At 32.2% G+C, this 19961-nt stretch overlaps 1 protein-coding gene across 1 annotated transcript in view; it reads left to right on the plus strand.

Annotated features, from left to right (window-relative positions):
- Positions 1-8404: 8404 nt before the first annotated feature.
- Positions 8405-19961, plus strand: part of LOC143255675 (A-type potassium channel modulatory protein KCNIP2-like) — a 125415-nt gene continuing 113858 nt past the window's right edge. The window contains exon 1 of the mRNA XM_076511718.1: positions 8405-8776. Coding sequence (XP_076367833.1) covers positions 8660-8776 — 117 coding nt within the window. The 5' untranslated portion in view covers positions 8405-8659. The remainder of the gene's footprint in view (positions 8777-19961) is intronic.

Genomic DNA, 19961 nt, shown 5'->3' on the forward strand with positions numbered 1-19961 from the left:
ATTTTTAGCAATGCTACTAAGATCATTCATCGTCAGCAATACTCTACCACTCATCATATAGGTATTGACTGCCATGTCTATAACGCACACAAAGCCTAAAGTGAGGAACTTATAATATATTATCTCACCAATTCAAACAAGGCTCACCAACCCCGAAATACAGAGCTCTACCACAGAAACAGCCCGTTATTCACTACAATACGAAAAAAGCAGAGCCCATTCGTCTCCTACTATAACTCGAAAACACACATACATTTATACTTTTAGGCTTTTCTTTTAAACAAACAAGAGTACTTTTAGACTTCTCTTTTTGCTTAAGGTGGTCTTTGATAAAATACATCGCAAAAGATTAGATTCAAACAATATACGCATAACTTTCAAAATTTGTTAATCATATTCGAGAAGAGATGTGGGTAAAAACAAACACTATTTCGATTAGATTAGTGCCCACAGTGGGTTATAATTTCTATATACATGTGTGTATATTATGAACATCAGTACTTAAAATATCTCCATTTTATACAAAAATGTTGGCTTTTGATATTTCTATGAAAACAAAGTTTAATTAGTAATATTTGGTAAGACATGATAAACGATAGAGAAATTACTAATGCATTTAAGGTTGAGAATTTAAAAATATACATAAACGTCCACCTGAAGTACATTACAATGAAGAGAGGCTTCCTTAAATACATTAGTATAAGATAAGATCAGGCCTTTCTAAAATGTACTCATACATATATATACACTTGTAGGATCACGTGTTTTAACCATACTCACAACAATATAGTAGTGTGTTGCCTGTCAGTCAGTCAGTAGACACTAAAATGACGTCGCATAACGGACGTTAACGTATGCGTGTCATGAGTCGGGAGAAGTATTATGCAGCCTGTAGGTTACAGCACAACATGACATGTGCACTTCAAAATCAAGAGAAAATAACGCTTGTTACTCTTAATTTTGATTTTATTTATTCTTGAAGTAGAACATTTTCGGGGGCCCAGGTAAAATACATCAAGTCAGTAAGGTGAATATTTCTATAGCTAAGACGTTCCTGCTAATTGGTAGAAAAATAATGAAGAATATATACTAGAGATTATTTACTGATGTATAAATACATTTGCAAGCTGGGGAAATTTATGACTGGAGTAATTTAGGGTCCATAAAGGTATTAATTTTGTGAATCATAACATGAGATATTACTCTACGTTGCAGCGAATTTACAATTATAAGTTTATTTTAATGCCTATTTGTATTTCAGTTTGATGCTTGCGACGTATATTATTGGATGTGTATTGTTATCGGTGAAAACTTACGGGTGCTTCAAGCTAGCTAGCTGTCAAGAGAAATGTACAAGTGTATTAACAAAGAATTAATTTGCTATCCGTGAACATCGATAAAAGATTCAGTTCTAAACCAGATATAAAACTCACTATTATTTGTAAGTTTGTAAAACTCTTATATATAACCCATTTTTTAAATAACTACTTCTAATAACTGTTATTATAGGTTGTATTTTTGTTTCTATAGCAAAATATGTTCGTGCTAAGAAAGAAAATAGTGTGTATCAATTTTGTTAGCAAATATCATAAATTTGATACATATTGAAATTCAAGTAACTGCTAAATTGAAATTAAAATTTCCGGCTGTTTGAAATCGTAATACGTAACGTTCGTGACATAATAAATCAGATATTAATTATAATATGTATCAAGGCAAAAACAGAAATAAAATTTTCTCAAATTATATAGTTATTCTTTAGTGTGGTCTTGATCTTTGACCTACGATCAAGTAGAAATGTTAACCACTACGTAACATCACCAGGACTCAAGTTTATCTAAATACGAATTCTGCTGTTAGTGTTGCTACTACTGTAGTGAAATTTCATACTTATATATCGCTCTGATTTGACTTGTACTGTTTTTTTTTTTAGAAATGTTTATGTTTATGACTTCAGTAAGATTACAAATATCTTATTGATAACAGGCTCTGCTGGTCAAAGTGTCACTCTTGTCTTAACAGTGTTTGTTGTTATATTTTCATCCTCCTATCAAATTCACTAAATATAAAAGCTTTATACCAGCATGAGAGACCATTACTTTGTGAGTTTCTACTATGGTTGGAATTGTATTTTATAGCGTTATAATTGGAAATAATGTGATATAGCTTTTGGTGCAGAGAGACATAAACGGTTTGATTGACACTGATATGAAGAGTTTAAATACTCAGATTAAACCAAAGTAAGACAACAAAACAGCAAAGGCCACAATGATGTATCTAAACATTGTTTACTAACTAGCAGGAATACCCTAAATGGAAGGTGTTCTAAAATGCTTCTAGAATTGATCGTTCTTAGACTAAAACTATCATAAAAGAGTTTAATTTTCAAACTTATATTTTGATAAAGTTATTTATTTTTAATTCAATTCTGTTTATATTTCAAACAAACGTTCCTCGTACGATGTTGCTTAACAATTTTACAATCTCAGACGTACTGTTATATTTCAAACAAATCTCTTTCAGTGTTATACAGAGCGAAAATACTTGTGTTTTTAGTTGATAATAACGAAAATATTGTCTGGGTATTTTTATACCTTCTTTTGAATTTTTCGCTTTCAATAATATTTCAGGCAAACTTTGAAATGAATAAGAATAAAGTGAAAAACCATCCTCATAAAGTCGTGATACCGAAACGTTGATTGTGTAAAATTGTTATTGGCCGTAAAGAATTACAGCTTATCTTACCACATGAATCTGGTTGAAAATGTGAAGCAAAATATCGAAGCAATACATAGGTTTTCAGAGTTGGACTTACTAACGAAAGTGATATATAAAAAAAATCTATGAGCAGATACAAGAACAACACTTTAATAAAAGATCCTAAATCTGTCCCAAAACATTGGTGTGTTGGGGAAGCATGTGTAAATGAAAGAACTACTTAAAGAAAATATGTAGTCAGAAAGAATTTGTATTTAAGTAATGGGATACTTGTCAACCTTTTTACTTTTTAAAATAAAATATCGTTTGAAGGTTTCGCCTTATATATTTTGAGCCTAGTTTGCTTTAAAGAATGGGTCCTTTGAGTTTGACAATTCAATTACCTTGTTTCTTTTTTAATTTAGTCATTTGTTTAGTTCAATTTTTGGAAGATTAGTTCGTAATCTTGATCGGTGCAGTGATTTGTTTACTTCTTGTTAGTTTTTATACTTTACGTAGAAAGATAAAGAGTGAAATCAGTTGAAAAAATCCCTTAAGAAATCTAAGAAAGACAGTTTTCTTCTTTCCACACTATTTAGATAACAGAAGGTAATTAATATATTGAGCACTTTAATCAGTTCTCATTCAACACACTTGATCAACGTTAGATGATGATTTACTAGTAATAAGCTCAGGTAATCATCCCAGCTGTTTAATAGATCTAAGATAATAAATTTAACTTTTTATTCTAAGTCACTGTAACGTAATTTGAATTTTAGCTCCCTGTTCTGTAATGTCAAAATGATCTATATACAAAAACACTAACTTCAGAAAATCCGATTGATCTGTGAAAGTATTTCTCAAGAATAAACGACGACTAGAATATCAGAAACATATCTGAAGCTATCTATAGTAACATTTATTTATGGAGGTCTGACTATATATGCTATAGCTACTGAACTTATTGAACATTACGGAAGCGGATATTACACTTCTACGTACTCGTGAGAGACGAACTGATGTTTCATGATGTGCCATATCTCGACACCTTGTCTGCATATATAAACTCAGAAGAACCATTCCTACGCGCTAAGGATGAATTGATTTTATCGGTTAGACAGAATGGAGTACGTTAGCTAGGTTCATGACTATTTGGAGTTAACCTAGTACTGTTCAAAAAGAAAGAAAAACACCTATCAATCTCACTGACGGTTTAATTTTGAATCAGTGAACCATAAACCCGAGCTACTGCCCTCTAAGGAAAGTAGAATACAAAAGTGGCTCTTCAAATGATGGCAGTTAGATTGGATCTAAAATTCCTTTTTATCGACCGAGTAGTAGCCATTTGTTGCACCGATCGCTAATACGCATGCGTCGATAGCACATATCTATGAGGTAACTACATGGTGATCCTTGGAAAGAGAAGTTATCACCCTTAGCCTAAGATCGATGCTTTTAAAGCACACAAGGCTTAATTTTATCTCCCCTTAGCTTCGGTTTTTATGAATTGATTAATTTTGTTTGGAAACTAAAGATTCATTCGACTCTTTAGCTTACTTCTCACTTGTTGGTCACGCGTGTATTTACATACATGTATCGTCCATGGAGTTACCACCAGTTGAGACGTTAAGTGTTTCATGGACAGTTTAGCTGGCTGAAGATTTTTATGGGAAAAAATTCTTATATACCTGTTTTGATCCTTATTCATTTTCAACTATAGACGATTAAAAACAGAATCCTTTGTAAAACAGTATGTACGTACTGAAGGTTATGAAATTTACAAAAAAGAAATATTTAAGCAAGTAATCAAATAATCAAATTTTTTTGTCTCACTTTGAGCCATACACACTTTAAATAGTTACTACAAGACTCAGATCTTGTGATGGCTCTTTGTGAAACTGTGCTCTGTATTTTACTGGTTTCATTCAAGAATAAAACTTTATGGGTTACTGAGTAAATACAAGTAATGAAAATACACTGAATCGAAAAGGTACAGAAGATTAACTTCTTCCAGTGTTACAAACACGGAATGAATTTATGCACAAATATACTTTCAACTAGGACTAATTCGACATTGGACATGCAGATTAAAACAAATATAAATGGATTTTGAGTTTCCACAAAAATACAGGGAGATAAAACTGCTACGGGAAACATAGAACTACATCTAGCACAAGACATAAGGAACTAAAATCTAATACGGAAATACAATAAAACTACTATGGAAGAAAATAAAGCTAGAACTACCATGTAATTTTCAGGAAGCTAGGACGTCACAGTGGCAACATTTGAACGTTTAAATAGTATTTTAGCAATTCAGTTTCAAACAACAGCTCTGTAACAAACACATTTTCGTATATGTTACTTATTTTTATATATTATGTAGTCTAACTTCTTTTCTCCTATTTTAAATACTTATTTATGTAGTTCAGAGTTTTTATTTGTAATGTTTCCGTTCAATTAAGCTAATCGTAATTCTCACGTTTATGTATAAGTTATTTTCTAAAGCTAAAATCTAAGAAAAGAAGACAAACAATTTATATAAAAATATATTTTTATTAAATAAATTTAAAATATATACCCCGCACATCTACTTTTGTTGAAAAACAATAAAGTATAGTATGTATACTTTGATGTTCAGAGGCTAAGAGTAGAAATCTACCGAGACGTGGGTGTATGAAAATTGGGTAGGTATTGATGCTGGAATACAAGAACGAATATAAGGTGAAAATTTTATCCAGTACTTATATATAGTATAAATATCCACATTAGGTGTATGTTTAGAATATCTCATTTATATATCTGGTTGAGATTCTTACGTTAACATTAGCAAAGGATACATCACATATAGCATCTAGTTCAAGTTCTTATGTTAAAGCCACAAAAGGACACCAGATGTAATATGCAATTCAAGTTTTTATTTTAAATTATTAAAAAGCATTTTTTAGTTTATAGCTCTTATAGATCACCAGAAATGTTTACATTTTTAGAAATCACAACAGATTTTGAAATGAGTTTTCTTTTCCATGGTTTAAGTCTATAAATCACTCACCTCCATTTTCTTACTGGATAATTCACATTGTTGCTTTATTCATTGATGCTTTGTAATTAGCAAAACAAATCAAATCACATCTTATATTTTTTTAAACAGACCATGTAATAAGGTTAGTAAAATTACTTTTCCACAATATTTCCTAAGGATGTTTATAATTATGATATTATAAGGTTATTTAGATTAATTGAGTTTGCGAAATAAAAAGTTAAAACTACGAAAAAATCAACTAAATATGGATATGTGTTTGTATGTGGGAGAACAGCCCTTCCGTATCCATTCTTACACTATAGTCTATTAGTATTTTAGAATTTTTCGAAAGTATATGAAATTGCTTGTTTGAAGCAACTTTTTATGTTCACTTTGCTGGGGCTCCAAGTGGCACAGCGGTATTATTGCAGACTTACAACGCTACAAACCAGGTTTCGATACCCGTACTTAGCAGAGCACGGATAACCCACGGTGTAAATTACTAACTAACAAACACTTCGCTGGCGGCACTTGCTTTGCTGTTCATAGAATATTTAGTATTCTAAATAATGGGTTTAATTTCTAACGTGACAAGACATGAGAGTGTACTAAAATGTCACTATCCTAAGGTATACAGTCCAGTTAAAAATACATTATGATAAGACACATAAACCAGTTAAAATACCACTATGATAAGATATATAAACCAGCTAAAAACAACTATGGTAACAGACACAAACTTGTTCAAATACCGCTATAATAAAACACATAAACCGTTAAAATACCACTATGCTAAGACATACAAACTTGTTAAAGTACCACTATGGTTATACACAATAAACAAGTCAAAATACCACTATGATAACAGATACAAACTTGTTAAAATATCATTAGGATAAGACACGTAAAGCAGTTAAAATACCACTACTATAAAACATACAAACTTGTTAAAATACCACTATGATAAGACACGTAAAGCAGTTACAATACCACTACGATGAGACATACAAACTTGTTAAAATACTGCTATGATAAGATATATAAACCAGCTACAAAACAACTATGCTAAGAGATACAAACTTGTTCAAATACTGGTATAATAAAACACATAAACCGATAAAATACCACTATGGTGATACACATAAACCTGTCAAACTACCACTATGATAAGAGATACAAACTTGTTAAAATATCACAACGAGAAGACACATAAAGCACTTAAAATACCACTATGATAAGACATACAAACTTGTTAAAATATCATTATGATAAGACACATAAAACAGTTAAAATACCACTATGATAAAACATATAAGCCAGCTAAAAACCACTACGGTAACTGATACAAACTTGTTAAAGTACCGTTGTAATAAAACACATAAACCGTTAAAATACCACTACGATAAGACACATAAAGCAGTTACAATACCACTACGATGAGACATACAAACTTGTTAAAATATCACTGTGATAAGATATACAAACTTGTTAAAATACTGCTATGATAAGATATATAAACCAGCTAAAAACAACTATGCTATGAGATACAAACTTGTTCAAATACTGGTATAATAAAACACATAAACCGATAAAATACCACTATGGTCATACACATAAACCAGTCAAACTACCACTATGATAAGAGATACAAACTTGTTAAAATGCCACAATGATAAGACACATAAAGCACTTAAAATATCACTCTGATAAGACATACAAACTTGTTAAGACACCACTATGATAAGACACACAAACTTGTTTAGATACCGCTATAATAAAACACGTAAATCGTTAAAATACCACTACGATAAGAGATACAAACTTGTTAAAATACCATTAAGACAAGAGATACAAGCTTATTACAATACCATTACGATAAGAGATACAAACTTCTTACAATACCACTATGTTAAGAGGTGCAAAGTTGTTAAAATACCATTTTGATAACACATATAAACCAGCTAAAAACACCACTTGAATAAGACATTCAAACCAGCTAAAATAATACCATGGTAAGAGATACAAACTTGTTAAAATAGCACTATGACAAGACATATAAACTAGCTAAAATACCACTATGATAAGATACATAAACCAGTTACAAGATTACTCATTAGCACAGGTGGTGAAAATACAGAATGATAATACTCTGACATTTTCACTAGTCCAAGAATTCGTTTTTTATCTATTAAAAGAAAAAAGTTTTCAATGTCGTTTTCTGGGTTTAATCCAGACTGTTATACCGAATGTATTAATCATAACTTTGTTATATTGAATGTATTAATCATAACTTAATGTTTTTTCAAGTCTGGTTTCTAAACTGAAGTTGTTGTTTTTTTAACCACCGTCATCTGATAATATTCGTTGTTTATTGTCTGTTTCCTCTTTCTCGGCATTAAAAATTCAAAGAAGTTTAGAATCACAGTGTTTTCTATTTTTTTTTTTATGAAAATGCAATCTAAAATTATCTATTTATAATCAACATGCGACGCGGTAACCGTTACTGGAATCCATAACCTGCCGAGATTATGTTTTATGTTACTCTAGTTCAACATTAGGTTACATTGCTAATAATCAGCGCACTCAAAAACATACGCTAGCTACCGTTTTAAGTACACATGCGCGCCACCTACAGTACATAGTAAAACAGGTTTCTCAGATAACCGTTAGTTTCTGGCTGTCAGTCGGTTTTCGTTTCCGACATTAAAGTTAACACATGAGGTTGGCTTCCTGCCAACACATACATGCGAGACATTGTCAGGTGAATCTCATATTTTTCAGTTGTTTATAGTTAGTTTTGACTCTAGGTTTGAAACTGCAGCATTCAATATAGAGAGTCGTTAGACAGATATAGGAATATCTGCCACTATTATCTACAACTACACGAACCTCTAACTAAACCCAGTAGAACGTTGTTGAACTGCATTTCTTTATCCCGCCATGGAGCACGCGCGTCCCTACCGCTTTCATTCAGATACCGATGGTTTGGAGGCTCTATGCCGTGACACGAAATTTTCTCGCCGAGAAATTCAGCTAATGTATCGCAGTTTCAAACAGGTAAGTAATGTATTATATCGGAATGAAAGCATTTCATTGAGACACTTGAAATATTCATAGAGTATACAAGTTTTATGGTGTTGTTATGACAAACAACAAAGATTTGTTATTGATCATAACTTCAACATCATTTCGTCACATAACACATGAAAAGTTATTGTTTTTACTTATATCTGACATAGTTATTGGAACGTAAATTCATGTTGAGATAATTGTTGCTAACATTTGATATTGGTACTAACAACTCTATTTTCTGAGTTCATTGATTTTTGTAGATGAACAATAGAACTGACACAGCATGAATACGAAATAAATAAGAGGGAATCTTCTGTAGTTGCGGCATTTAAAATATTTTTAGGTAGGTTTAGAATGAGTTCATCTATGAGACCATGGTCGTGGTCAAAGATATCAATTCAAAGGGTTTGACCTTTTGAGTTGAAAACTATAATTAGATCTCAAATCGGTCAAGAGATGACGGAACTATGAATTAAAGTTTGTATTTGAAAAAAACAAAACTATACTCAGAACCATTCTATGAGCTGCTATGCCACGACTAAAAATAGATACATATACTAAGCGAATATTAATATTCTTGTTACGCACAAAATTACACAATGGATTATGTGCACTTTGCCCATCAAAGAGAACTAATCCAGCTTTCAATGGTATATACCCCCAAGGAAAATTATATTAATAATAAAAAATGTAAATAATAGAAAAATAACAATAGTTGAACTAAAAAGCAACTTTAAATGGCTATTACATAGTTATAATTTTCGGTCTTTTAAAATTCGCAAATCATATTGTTACACACACAAACGCATACATATAAATATGTACATGTATATAGGGAAAAGGAAACAAATTATAGCAAAAATTGTATATAAAATGAAAGGCTATGATATAATGAGAACTACTGAAACGTGGTTAGATGTACAGACCATTAATAACAGAAATTATTTTGAAATTTCAGGTTATAAGTGAACATTAATAAACTTTTTTAAAGAGGGTTGAGAAATTCTTTATACGAGGGTTGATATGCAGCTTTTTGGGACTGAAGATATAAATGTTTGCATTCTATAGGTTGAGAAGAAATGGGTTTCAATTGTAGAAAACTTTTCATTGTCAATTGTTATAACAATTATAAACGAATTGATCAGACAGCTAATATAACTGAAAAATTGTGTAATGATATCATATTCGTTATTAATAAGAATACTGATACAATAATTGTGGGTGACATTAATTTCAGACACATTGATTCTGATTGTATAGAGTCAAGTAGTGATTAATAAAGAGTTATTGAAACTGATCACGTTGATTTTTTATACCAAATGATCACAGAAGTTTAGATATATTGTCATCTTCTCATGGTGCTGTGGTTAACAAAATCGAAATAGTAGAACATCAGGGAAAATGTAATCATTGCGTAATTAGGTTTGATGTTCTGCTGCATATTAAGATAAAAGTAATTTTTCTTTTATTTCCGTATTTTTCAGAAAGCAGATTGTGAGGCCATGAATTAAATTTATTTTTAATGAATTGAGATAATGTGTTTAATTCAGTATAAACATATTTCTAAAAAGAAATATTTTTTTTGTAGGTTAAGCACACAACTATATAATGGGCTATTTATACTTTGCCTATCGCGGGTATCGAAACTCGGTTTCTAGCGTTGGAAGTCTGCAGATATACCACTGTGTCACGGGTGGAGGCACAGAAAAAAGAAAAATGATAAAAATAGGAAATTCAAACCTATGTGGTTTATGAAAGATGTAAAGGAGAAAATAAGAAATAAATGACCTCATTTTAAGAGTTTAATGTTTTAACTAGGATAGAATATTTGCAGAAATATAGATAAGCCAGAATTTAGGCAAAACATCAGTCAGGAAATCCAAAATGCTTATGAGAAACAACTAGCTGGTAGTGTTAAAATTAGGGAACATTTTAAAATGTTAAAAGAATGCAAGATATTGAAATGAAGACTATGAGATGGTTAAGATTTAAAATGTTTTATTTTCTATATCCGTGTAAGTGAATGTGTTACTAGTTTGTATTTTTGATCTTGGGTATTCTATATAAAAATATTGGAATTGACTTCACCCATGTAGATATTGATTCCTTGGTGATAAAATAGTAAGAATGGGAGATTAAAAATAGATAAAGCACAAGACCTAGCACAGTTGTCCCCTAGGTGTAAATGGAGGTCAAATATAAGATATGACTTATACAGCTTGCCTTACAAATCTAACTTTTTCGACCCTGTCATGTGTTATTTGGACAACGGAAAGGGTGTTACCTCGATGTACTTAAATAATAATAATAAATTGATGAGTTTCAACACAGAATATTAGGTAAGGTTTGGTTTTGAATTTCGAGCAAAGCTACACAAGGTCTATCTGCGCTAGCCGTCTGTAATTTGGCAGTGTAAGACTGGAGGAGAGGCAACTAGTCATCACCACCCGCCGCCAACTCTTGGGCTACTCTTTTACCAACGAATAGTGGTAATCTGTCCTTTCAGCTATGGTGTGACGGGGATTCGAACACGCGATCCTCAGATTACGAGTCCAGTGCCTTAACCACCTGGTCATATTAAGTGAGAAAATCACATCAGTAGGTGTTGCTAAAGACTAGTTTGATGGAATATATAGTAGATGGATAAGTGAAGGTAAAATGTTATTATTAATGGAGTTTAGTCAATAGGTTTTTTTTTCGTTTGTTGTTTGCTAATGGAATACCACAGTGGCTGGATCTTTGTTTTTCCGTTTATACGTTATTGATATTCTTGGGGCATAAGGATTGTTAATGACGTGAGACTTTTGGGTATTTCAAGCTGTATTATGTGTTGAAGTAGGATTAGCCAGGACTAGTCATTAGTTTTTTTAAATATTGTTTTATTAACAGAAAGGAAACATAACTGATTAATTTTTCTACTCACATAAAATATTGTCTATGCTATATAAAAACCACTGTATCTTGCAAATTTTCTAATATACAGCTTAAGTATTAAAAAAAAAGTTAGTTATCATGATTAGTTTATTTAACGGGATTGTGACACCTAATGGGATAGATTCTTCACTTGATAGAATTGCTTGGAAAAAACAACTAACTCATCAAGTGATATAAGTGGATACTGGTTAGCAAGTGAAAGATCTTATAAAACAAATGTCTAATTCGTATAAATGTGTAAGAAACAAAACAAAAATATGATCGTTGTGGAATTTTAAGAAATATGATCTTTATAAATTTTATTCCGATATTCTATATGTAGGGGTGTGTCTTTGTTTCTTCTTACTCAGAACTTTTGTTTCTGTAATTGACTTATCTAAGAGATCTCAGCGTTTCTGGTAACATTAATATTTCTTTAGTATTACGATGTGTGGCAAGCATCCCAGCAGTATGTCACTCAACGTTGTGCGTTTCACATAATAAATGTTTTTATACCTTGTATGCTCACGTGCTTCATTTCCACAAGTACCTTTAATTACTAAAATAATATTAAACCATTTCTGTGCACAAAAAAGCAACTGAGGACAAAAAAAATGTATTTCATGTTCTTACCTTTGGAAAGCCTCACGTTTTTCGTTCTTTACTCCTTGATAACTGACACCGAGATGATCTAATCACAACTTGTTATACACAACTGCGTCATTACAGGACTATAGATAATTATGAACATTTTAACAACCTACCCCTAACTCCGGTCTATCCTGGTACAAAATGGCATGGATCCATTGATAAGTTGAACATATATTTGACAAATTACTTTTAATTATAGTAAATGTAGAGAAATAAAGAGCAGTAGATAAGTGATTTCAATTTGGAGGCACTCTTCTCCCTAGAACTAGGCCCATACGCAGAATGTTCGGAATGGGGGTTTAAATTTGTGAGATTAAAAGTCAAAGTGTATTGTGCAAAGCACGATTAGCATGCAAAGTATTCTAATATTACATGGGTATTACGTATAATAAGGACTGCAACGCCGCTATCTAGCTCCCCGCTGTTACAGCGGTAAGTCTACGGATTTACAACACTAAAATCAAGGGTTCGATTCCCCTCGGTAGACTTAACCGATAGCCCTATGTGACTTTGCTATAAGAAAACACACACTTACGCCGCCATATAACAAATCCAGGCTATTCACCTATATACTATGATAGCTACATTAGAATTTCTAAAGAACATTGTTATTTAAAAAAACAAACATTTATGACAGTTTTTAGTCAAACTTCTAAAAAAATATTGGGGGTGTACCCATGTGTATATGACCTTGTATTACATTTGAGTCGTAACTTGGATTGCACGTTTAATATAGATATAACACATTCAATAGTGTGACTGAAGAAAACAATTTTGTTTTTACAGTGATTCAAGTGTTTCTAATATCCAAGCTAATAGAATTTTAGAATAAATGTATAGGCATACTAATTACAAGGCAAAATAGGTAATTATCTTTCTAGGCCTTAATTAGAATACTATTTACAGTTTTAGTCTCCTTATATAGGAAAGAATATTGACTTGTTGGTTAAGATTCAGAAGAGAGGTACTAGGATTATTTCGGGATGGGAAGGCCATCTTTTATGGATGGGATAACATTTTATTTTATCTTGAGAAGAAAACGGTAAGGGTAGTTTTACTAAAGTTTACAAGATTATTTGAGGATCAGTACGCCTTCGTCCTTTAGTTTCTTTGTGCTATATTTTGAAGATAATAAGACGAAAAAACTATGTTTAAAATTTGAAAATTAGGCTATATTTAAGGCCGTTTCTTCTGACATAGGAATTGATTTATGAAACGAACTAACATCAACAGTGGTGTATACCTTCGCTTTTCAAGAGTTTAAGAAGGAAAAGGTGATTTCATAAAAAATTGTGTAAATATTTATCTTTCTCACAGGTGGATGAGCAACCAATGTCTTGAGTGAGTATCTGATCCCTTGTTTTCAATGTGTTACGTTACAAAAACTCACAAGGAAACTATCCATAAATACATATCAATTCTGTATAGTTTTATTTTTATGTTACTTCATACAAAAACAATTAATCTATTTCAGTATTATCATGGCATCCTACTATTATTTAAGGGACTAAAATTTTACATGAAGCTTAATGTGGGTATTTTGTTTACCATCGATTTTGCACATTACACGTTTATAATACTTAGCTTATTTTTATTTCATATACTAATGTATTATTTAAGCAGTTCATTATTTTATTTTTACTTCTATCTAATTTTGATTAATAATATAGAACCCAAGAAAAGGTTAAACAATGCAGTATTCTTTGTAACGTTGTATGTTTCCCGTGAGAACCTAATATATTACGAATAGTTTCCATTGAACTAGCTCATTCTTTCCAGAAATACATTCTATACGAACATGGATTTGAATGGTAGAAGAGATTCTTATGTAGTTATTTTTAAAATCTAAATAGTGCCGAGTTATGACTATGTGATTTGTTAAAGGGTCTTATTAAATAAAGGTAAGTTTTCTTGCACCCTGTTGCTTATAGCTATAGAATGAGCCATGTCATTGTTATGCATGAAATTTCTCAACAACTATTACCAGACCGTAAACACGTGCAAGAACTCGTGTTTGAACTGTAACACTATAGAAACTTCAGAGTACTAGAACTAAGTCCTGTTTGTACAATGCACGTGTACTGGACCTTTATCGCATTCTACTACTTTAAACTGTTTGTTTTAACACTGGTTATTATTAGACATATCAAGATTGGAAGACTGATCGGATGCATGTCACTCACAAGCATTCTCATATTTTTAATACCTGTTCGATAATTTATTGTTATATTTTAGTTACTGGGCATTCTAGGTTTGTTATAGTGTAGCAAATATTAATAACATAAATATAGACGTAATCTTTATATTAATGTAAAGGAAAGACAGGTGATCCATACATAGTAAATTGACGCACAGTCAGTAGATATAGATGTTTGTCTGTGAATTTCGCACAAAACTACTCCAGGGCTATCTGTGCTAGCTGTCCCTAATTTAGCAGTGTAAGACTAGAGGGAAGGCAGCTAATCATCACCACCCACCGCCAACTCTTGGGCTACTCTTTTACCAACGAATAGTGGGACTGATCGTTACATTATAACGCCCCAAGGCTGAAAGGGCGAGCATGTTTGATACGATCTGGATTCGAACCCGCGAACCTCAGATTACGAGTCGAACAGTAGATAGAGATGTTACTGAATTTTATTCAAAACATGCCACTTAGATTAATGTGTTGACGTATTTGAAATGGTGTTTTGTAAGCATTTAAAACTCAAACATCTGCTTAAATAGCACGCACAATCAATACAGTGGCAGAGCTTCAGTCCAGAGAACCAGATGCATTATTTAAACTTGCTCAGATATACTTGTTTAATGATAGAGTATGCTGGCCAGGCATCAAGGGTGGAGTTTTTGTGATTAATACACATAAACGTAATAGTAGTAATACAGAAATCGGAGTTAAATAATAAAAAATAACTAGATTTAGTAAGATTGTGGACTAAATAGTAGGTATAAACGTTTAATTTAGCTTTTAGTAGTGTAACCTACAGTATAACGTTAAATTAAACTTAGTTCGTGTAATGGTTCTTTTGGATTAGTTATAATTAAACTTGCAGTGAGATTATAAAACAAATTAAATACATTGTATACCTTATCAGATACAGTCTAAAAACTTGTTAATTGCCAAACTTAGGCTTAACAGTGTTAAGAACAGACTACTGGTAATCATAGTATCGAATGTTTATTTTAATTCTATAAATAATAAAATAGTTAAAACTGGTTTGGGAGTTAAGCTTTCCCAGTTTATTAGGTTCGATATGTGCAACAAATAGGGTTTATTGAGTAACTCTGGATTAATATGCACTTTTAAGGAAAGTTGTAGTTAGGATGTTCAGCTTATATGTAAAGTTGCTGGTTGGAATAAAAATTTGAGGTTATCCTGACTAAAGTTGAGGAACTAGATAAAGATAAGTAAAAATTGTGGGTAATGACAGCAAGGTTTGAAGAGGAACTTGAGCTTTCACATGTAAGATTAACAATGACATTCAGCACGTTAAAAAGGGTAGTATTAAAGTAGTGAACTTAACTGTAAAGATCCTATTCTACCGAGCAGCAGATTTCAGCCCTTGGCATGTGCAGACGAGAAGCTATTGTAGGGAGAGAAAGCAAAAAAAAATAGAGAAGGGTATGGACTATGAATTTATAGATGTTATAGGTGATTCCTTGACACATCATGTAGATAGAATAGTATGCGGGATAATTAGGGACAAAAAAAAAGTTAAACTATGCTATCTCGGGGCATAGGTGGAAGACACAACTAACAGAGTAAGAGATCTAATGACGAGGACTGGCAACGATGCAGTCTTTTTTGTGCATGTAGAGACTAACGATATAGAGAAGAACAAATCAGAGGAGATAATTAAAACGTATAATGGGTTGATAAAAGCACTTAAAGATAAAGGTCATAAATTAATTGTGTCAGGGATACTGTCAAGAATTAATTGTGAAGATGAAATTTTGAATCACTAGGACTAAATGTAAGACTGAAATTAAAGTATAAAAATGAGCAAGTTAGCTAGTTGGACTTTTGGGATCCTTTCAATGGAACGTAATTCCTGGTTTACACTTCAGTAGGGAAAGGTTTAACATGTTTGCAAGGGCTTTTTACTCAGCTTTTGTGGAAATTTTAAACTAGAACTAGATAGTTGGTGAGGGTAAATATAAACTAAATGAAACAAAATTGTGATGTGGAGGAAAGTTTTGCATATAAAATAATTTTAAAAGTAGTTATAAGAGTGAGCTTAATTGTCATTACTGTAATGCTAGAAGTATTAGAAATAAAATATATGACCTTAGAGCACTGGTGGGAATAGAAGATTTTCATAAAACGCGAATAACTGAAATGTGGTTAAATGTAGATGATTATAATGGCAGAAATTTCTTTGAAATACATGGTTATAGGTTATTTAACAGGGGTAGTAATAAAGTCTAAAGAGTAGTAAAGAGAGGAAGACGAGTAGTGTGAGTTACATCCTGTTGAAGTTGAGAATATTAAGGATAATAGCAAGGAAATTGAATCCATTTAGATTTATGTTAGTGGATATCAAGCACAAAAGCTCGTAGCAAGAATATGTTACAAACCATCAGATGAAACTAATGAACTTAGTGAGAAACTTCACAGTGAGATTAAAATGTCAGCTGTTAGTGAAGCCATAATTATGGGTAATACTAATTTCAGACATATTGGAAAATGTTAGAGTCAAACCATGAAGGAGAAATGTTTCTGGAAACTGTTGAAGATGGATCTTTTCACCAACTGGTCCAAGAACCAACTAGAAATAATGCTATTTTAGATTTATTGTTAACGTTTAATATAAAGATGGTCGGGAGAGCGGAAATGTGGGAATACCTAGGCACAAGTGATAACTTCTGTGTTATGTTTGATGTTTTGTTGCATGTGGAAATCAGGAATGATGATATTTTGATTACAAATTTCAAACAATCAAATTTTGAAGGGATGCAACAAGAATTATCTGTTGTATCTTGGGCGGTTATGTTATATAGAGATACTGAGCAAATGTGGAGAAATTGCAAAGAAAATATTTTCAACATTCAAAAGAAATACATTTTTTACAGAAATAAAATTGTAGCTACAAGTAGAAAACCAGTTTGTCTCACAAAGGGGATAAGAGATAAAATTAAAGAAAAGCATCACAAATTTATTAAATTTAAATTGACTGGTATTATAAAAGATTATAAAGGACCAAGAAGTTTGGTCAAACAGAAAATTAGGATATCCTGAAGGATGTATGAAAAAAATTGTCTCTAAACATAAAAAAATAATAGTAAGAATTTTTAAAAAATATATTAGGAGTAACAAAAAATGTTAGAATGGGGATAGGACCTTTAAAGGATGACGAAAGAAGGCTTGTATCGAATGATTATGAAATGGCAAGGTTATAAAATTCTGCTTTTTCTTCAGGCTTTACTATTGAAAACTTAAGCAGTATTCCTCATCTTGAGCAATTGATAGGTGAAAACAAAGTTGAACAGGATAGTGACATAAATTCTGAGCTTGTTAAAATAAAATTGCCAAGTTTAAAAAATGATAAGGATTCTAGGTCAGATGATATTTCCCCAGAGTTTTAAAGGAGATCCAAGATTAAGTATGTGAATCACTTACTACAATTTTTTTTAAAGTCCTTGAATAGCGGGCAAGTACCAACAGATTGAACATCAGTAAATCTCACTCTCATTTTCAAGGGAGATAATAGAAGTTCTCCCAGTAATTAGAGGCCTATTATTCTCACATAATTTTTGAGAAAAGGTTTGGAAAGTTTGATAAATTTACAATTTTGTTTAACAAAATTTAGAAATTTATCGGATAGTTAACATGGTTTCACTAAAGGAAAATCTTGCCTTACACATCTTTTTGCTTGCTTTGAAAATGTTACTCATGTCTAGACGAGGGTTAAGATGCAGATTTGATGTATCTGGATTTTTAGAAAGCAATTGACAAAGTGCCACATAAAAGACTTATATAGATGCTTAGCTCTATAGATGTGGGGGATACATTAGCTAATTGGATAGTAGAGTGGCTGGATGGAAGAAAGCAGAGAGTTGTTATAACTGAGTTCACTCAAAATAGATTAGTCTTAGAATCATTACTCTTTTTGATTTACATTAATGAAGGATTGATCAATAAGGTACTTAATTTTGTTGATGATATCAAGGTCTTGGGGGCCCGGCATGGCCAAGCGTGCTATGGCGTGCGACTAGTAATCCGAGGGTCGCGGGTTCGCATCCCCGTCGCGCCAAACATGCTCGCCCTTTCAGCCGTGGGGGCGTTATAATGTGACAGTCAATCCCACTATTCGTTGGTAAAAGAGTAGCTCAAGAGTTGGCGGTGGGTGGTGATGACTAGCTACCTTCCCTCTAGTCTTACACTACTAAATTAGGGACGGCTAGCACAGATAGCCCTCGAGTAGCTTTGTGCAAAATTCAAATTCAAAAAACAAACAAGGTCTTGGGTATTGCTGGCTGTAAAGAGGATACTGCTGTTTAACAAAAGGTTTTAGATCATTTAATGAGTTAGGCATATAAACGGCAGATGCGTTTTAATCATGATAAATGCAAGATACTACACGTGGGTTATCATGATTTGAATTATAAACATAATTTGGATGGGAAAAACCTTAGCAGTGTCACGAAAGAAAAGGATCTTGGTATAATGGTTAATCAGTACCTTAAGCTATTCAAGCATTGTGCTGTTGCTAGTAGTATGACTAATAGGATTTTGGATTTTATCTACAGAGATATTTAATACAAGTGTAAGGAGGTTATAATTTTATTGTATAGGTCACTGGTTAGGCTACATGTGGAGTATTGTGTTCAGTCTTAAACTTCTTACCTTGTTGCAAATGGTTCAGAGGAGAGTTACTAAAATACTTGAGATGGCGGGATTGTCATATGAGGAAGGATTAAGATCCTTAAAATTGTTTTCTCCTGAAGAAATAGGAGTTAGGACGGATCTGATTGAAGTGTTTAAGATTGTAAAAGGAATTGATATTGTTGATGCATCAACATTTTTCATACTCGGCAGTGAGAATTATAGAACTAAGGGACACAAATATGGAATTAAGCAAGTTAAAAGCTGTCTTCATTTAAGACAATTTTATTTTTCAAATAGGTGCTTCGCCAATGGAATAGGTTGCCTTCGGACGTGTGGAAGTAGTAAATTTGAGTGAGTTAAAAAGAAAATTTCATAGATACATGAATGATAAAGGCTAACTTAAAATGTTTTATTTAATAGTTTCAGTTTGTTTAGAGGATGGGTTAGCTGAGATGGATCAATAGGTTCCTTGTTGTCCATAAACGTTATGTTATGTTATGTAAAGTATGTACAGCGTCAAGAAACACCAGTATCTATCTAACTTGTCCTTTAACATCATAAATAGCATCCAAAGATGTCTGAAGCAATGGAAACGTTTCTGCTTGTCATCTTAGTTCAGGGTCTTTAGACACGAAATAAACGTACTGGCAGGCGTGATAAGAGACACTTATTATCAAGCTATCTGATATAAATGCAAAATGGTTCCACATTCCACATAAGACTCTAGCACAGCTAAATGTTATGCACGAACCCTATCACACATCAAGTTTGTCGTTG

This window comes from Tachypleus tridentatus, chromosome 7 (genome assembly GCF_004210375.1).
Source record: "Tachypleus tridentatus isolate NWPU-2018 chromosome 7, ASM421037v1, whole genome shotgun sequence".
NCBI lineage: Eukaryota > Metazoa > Arthropoda > Merostomata > Xiphosura > Limulidae > Tachypleus > Tachypleus tridentatus.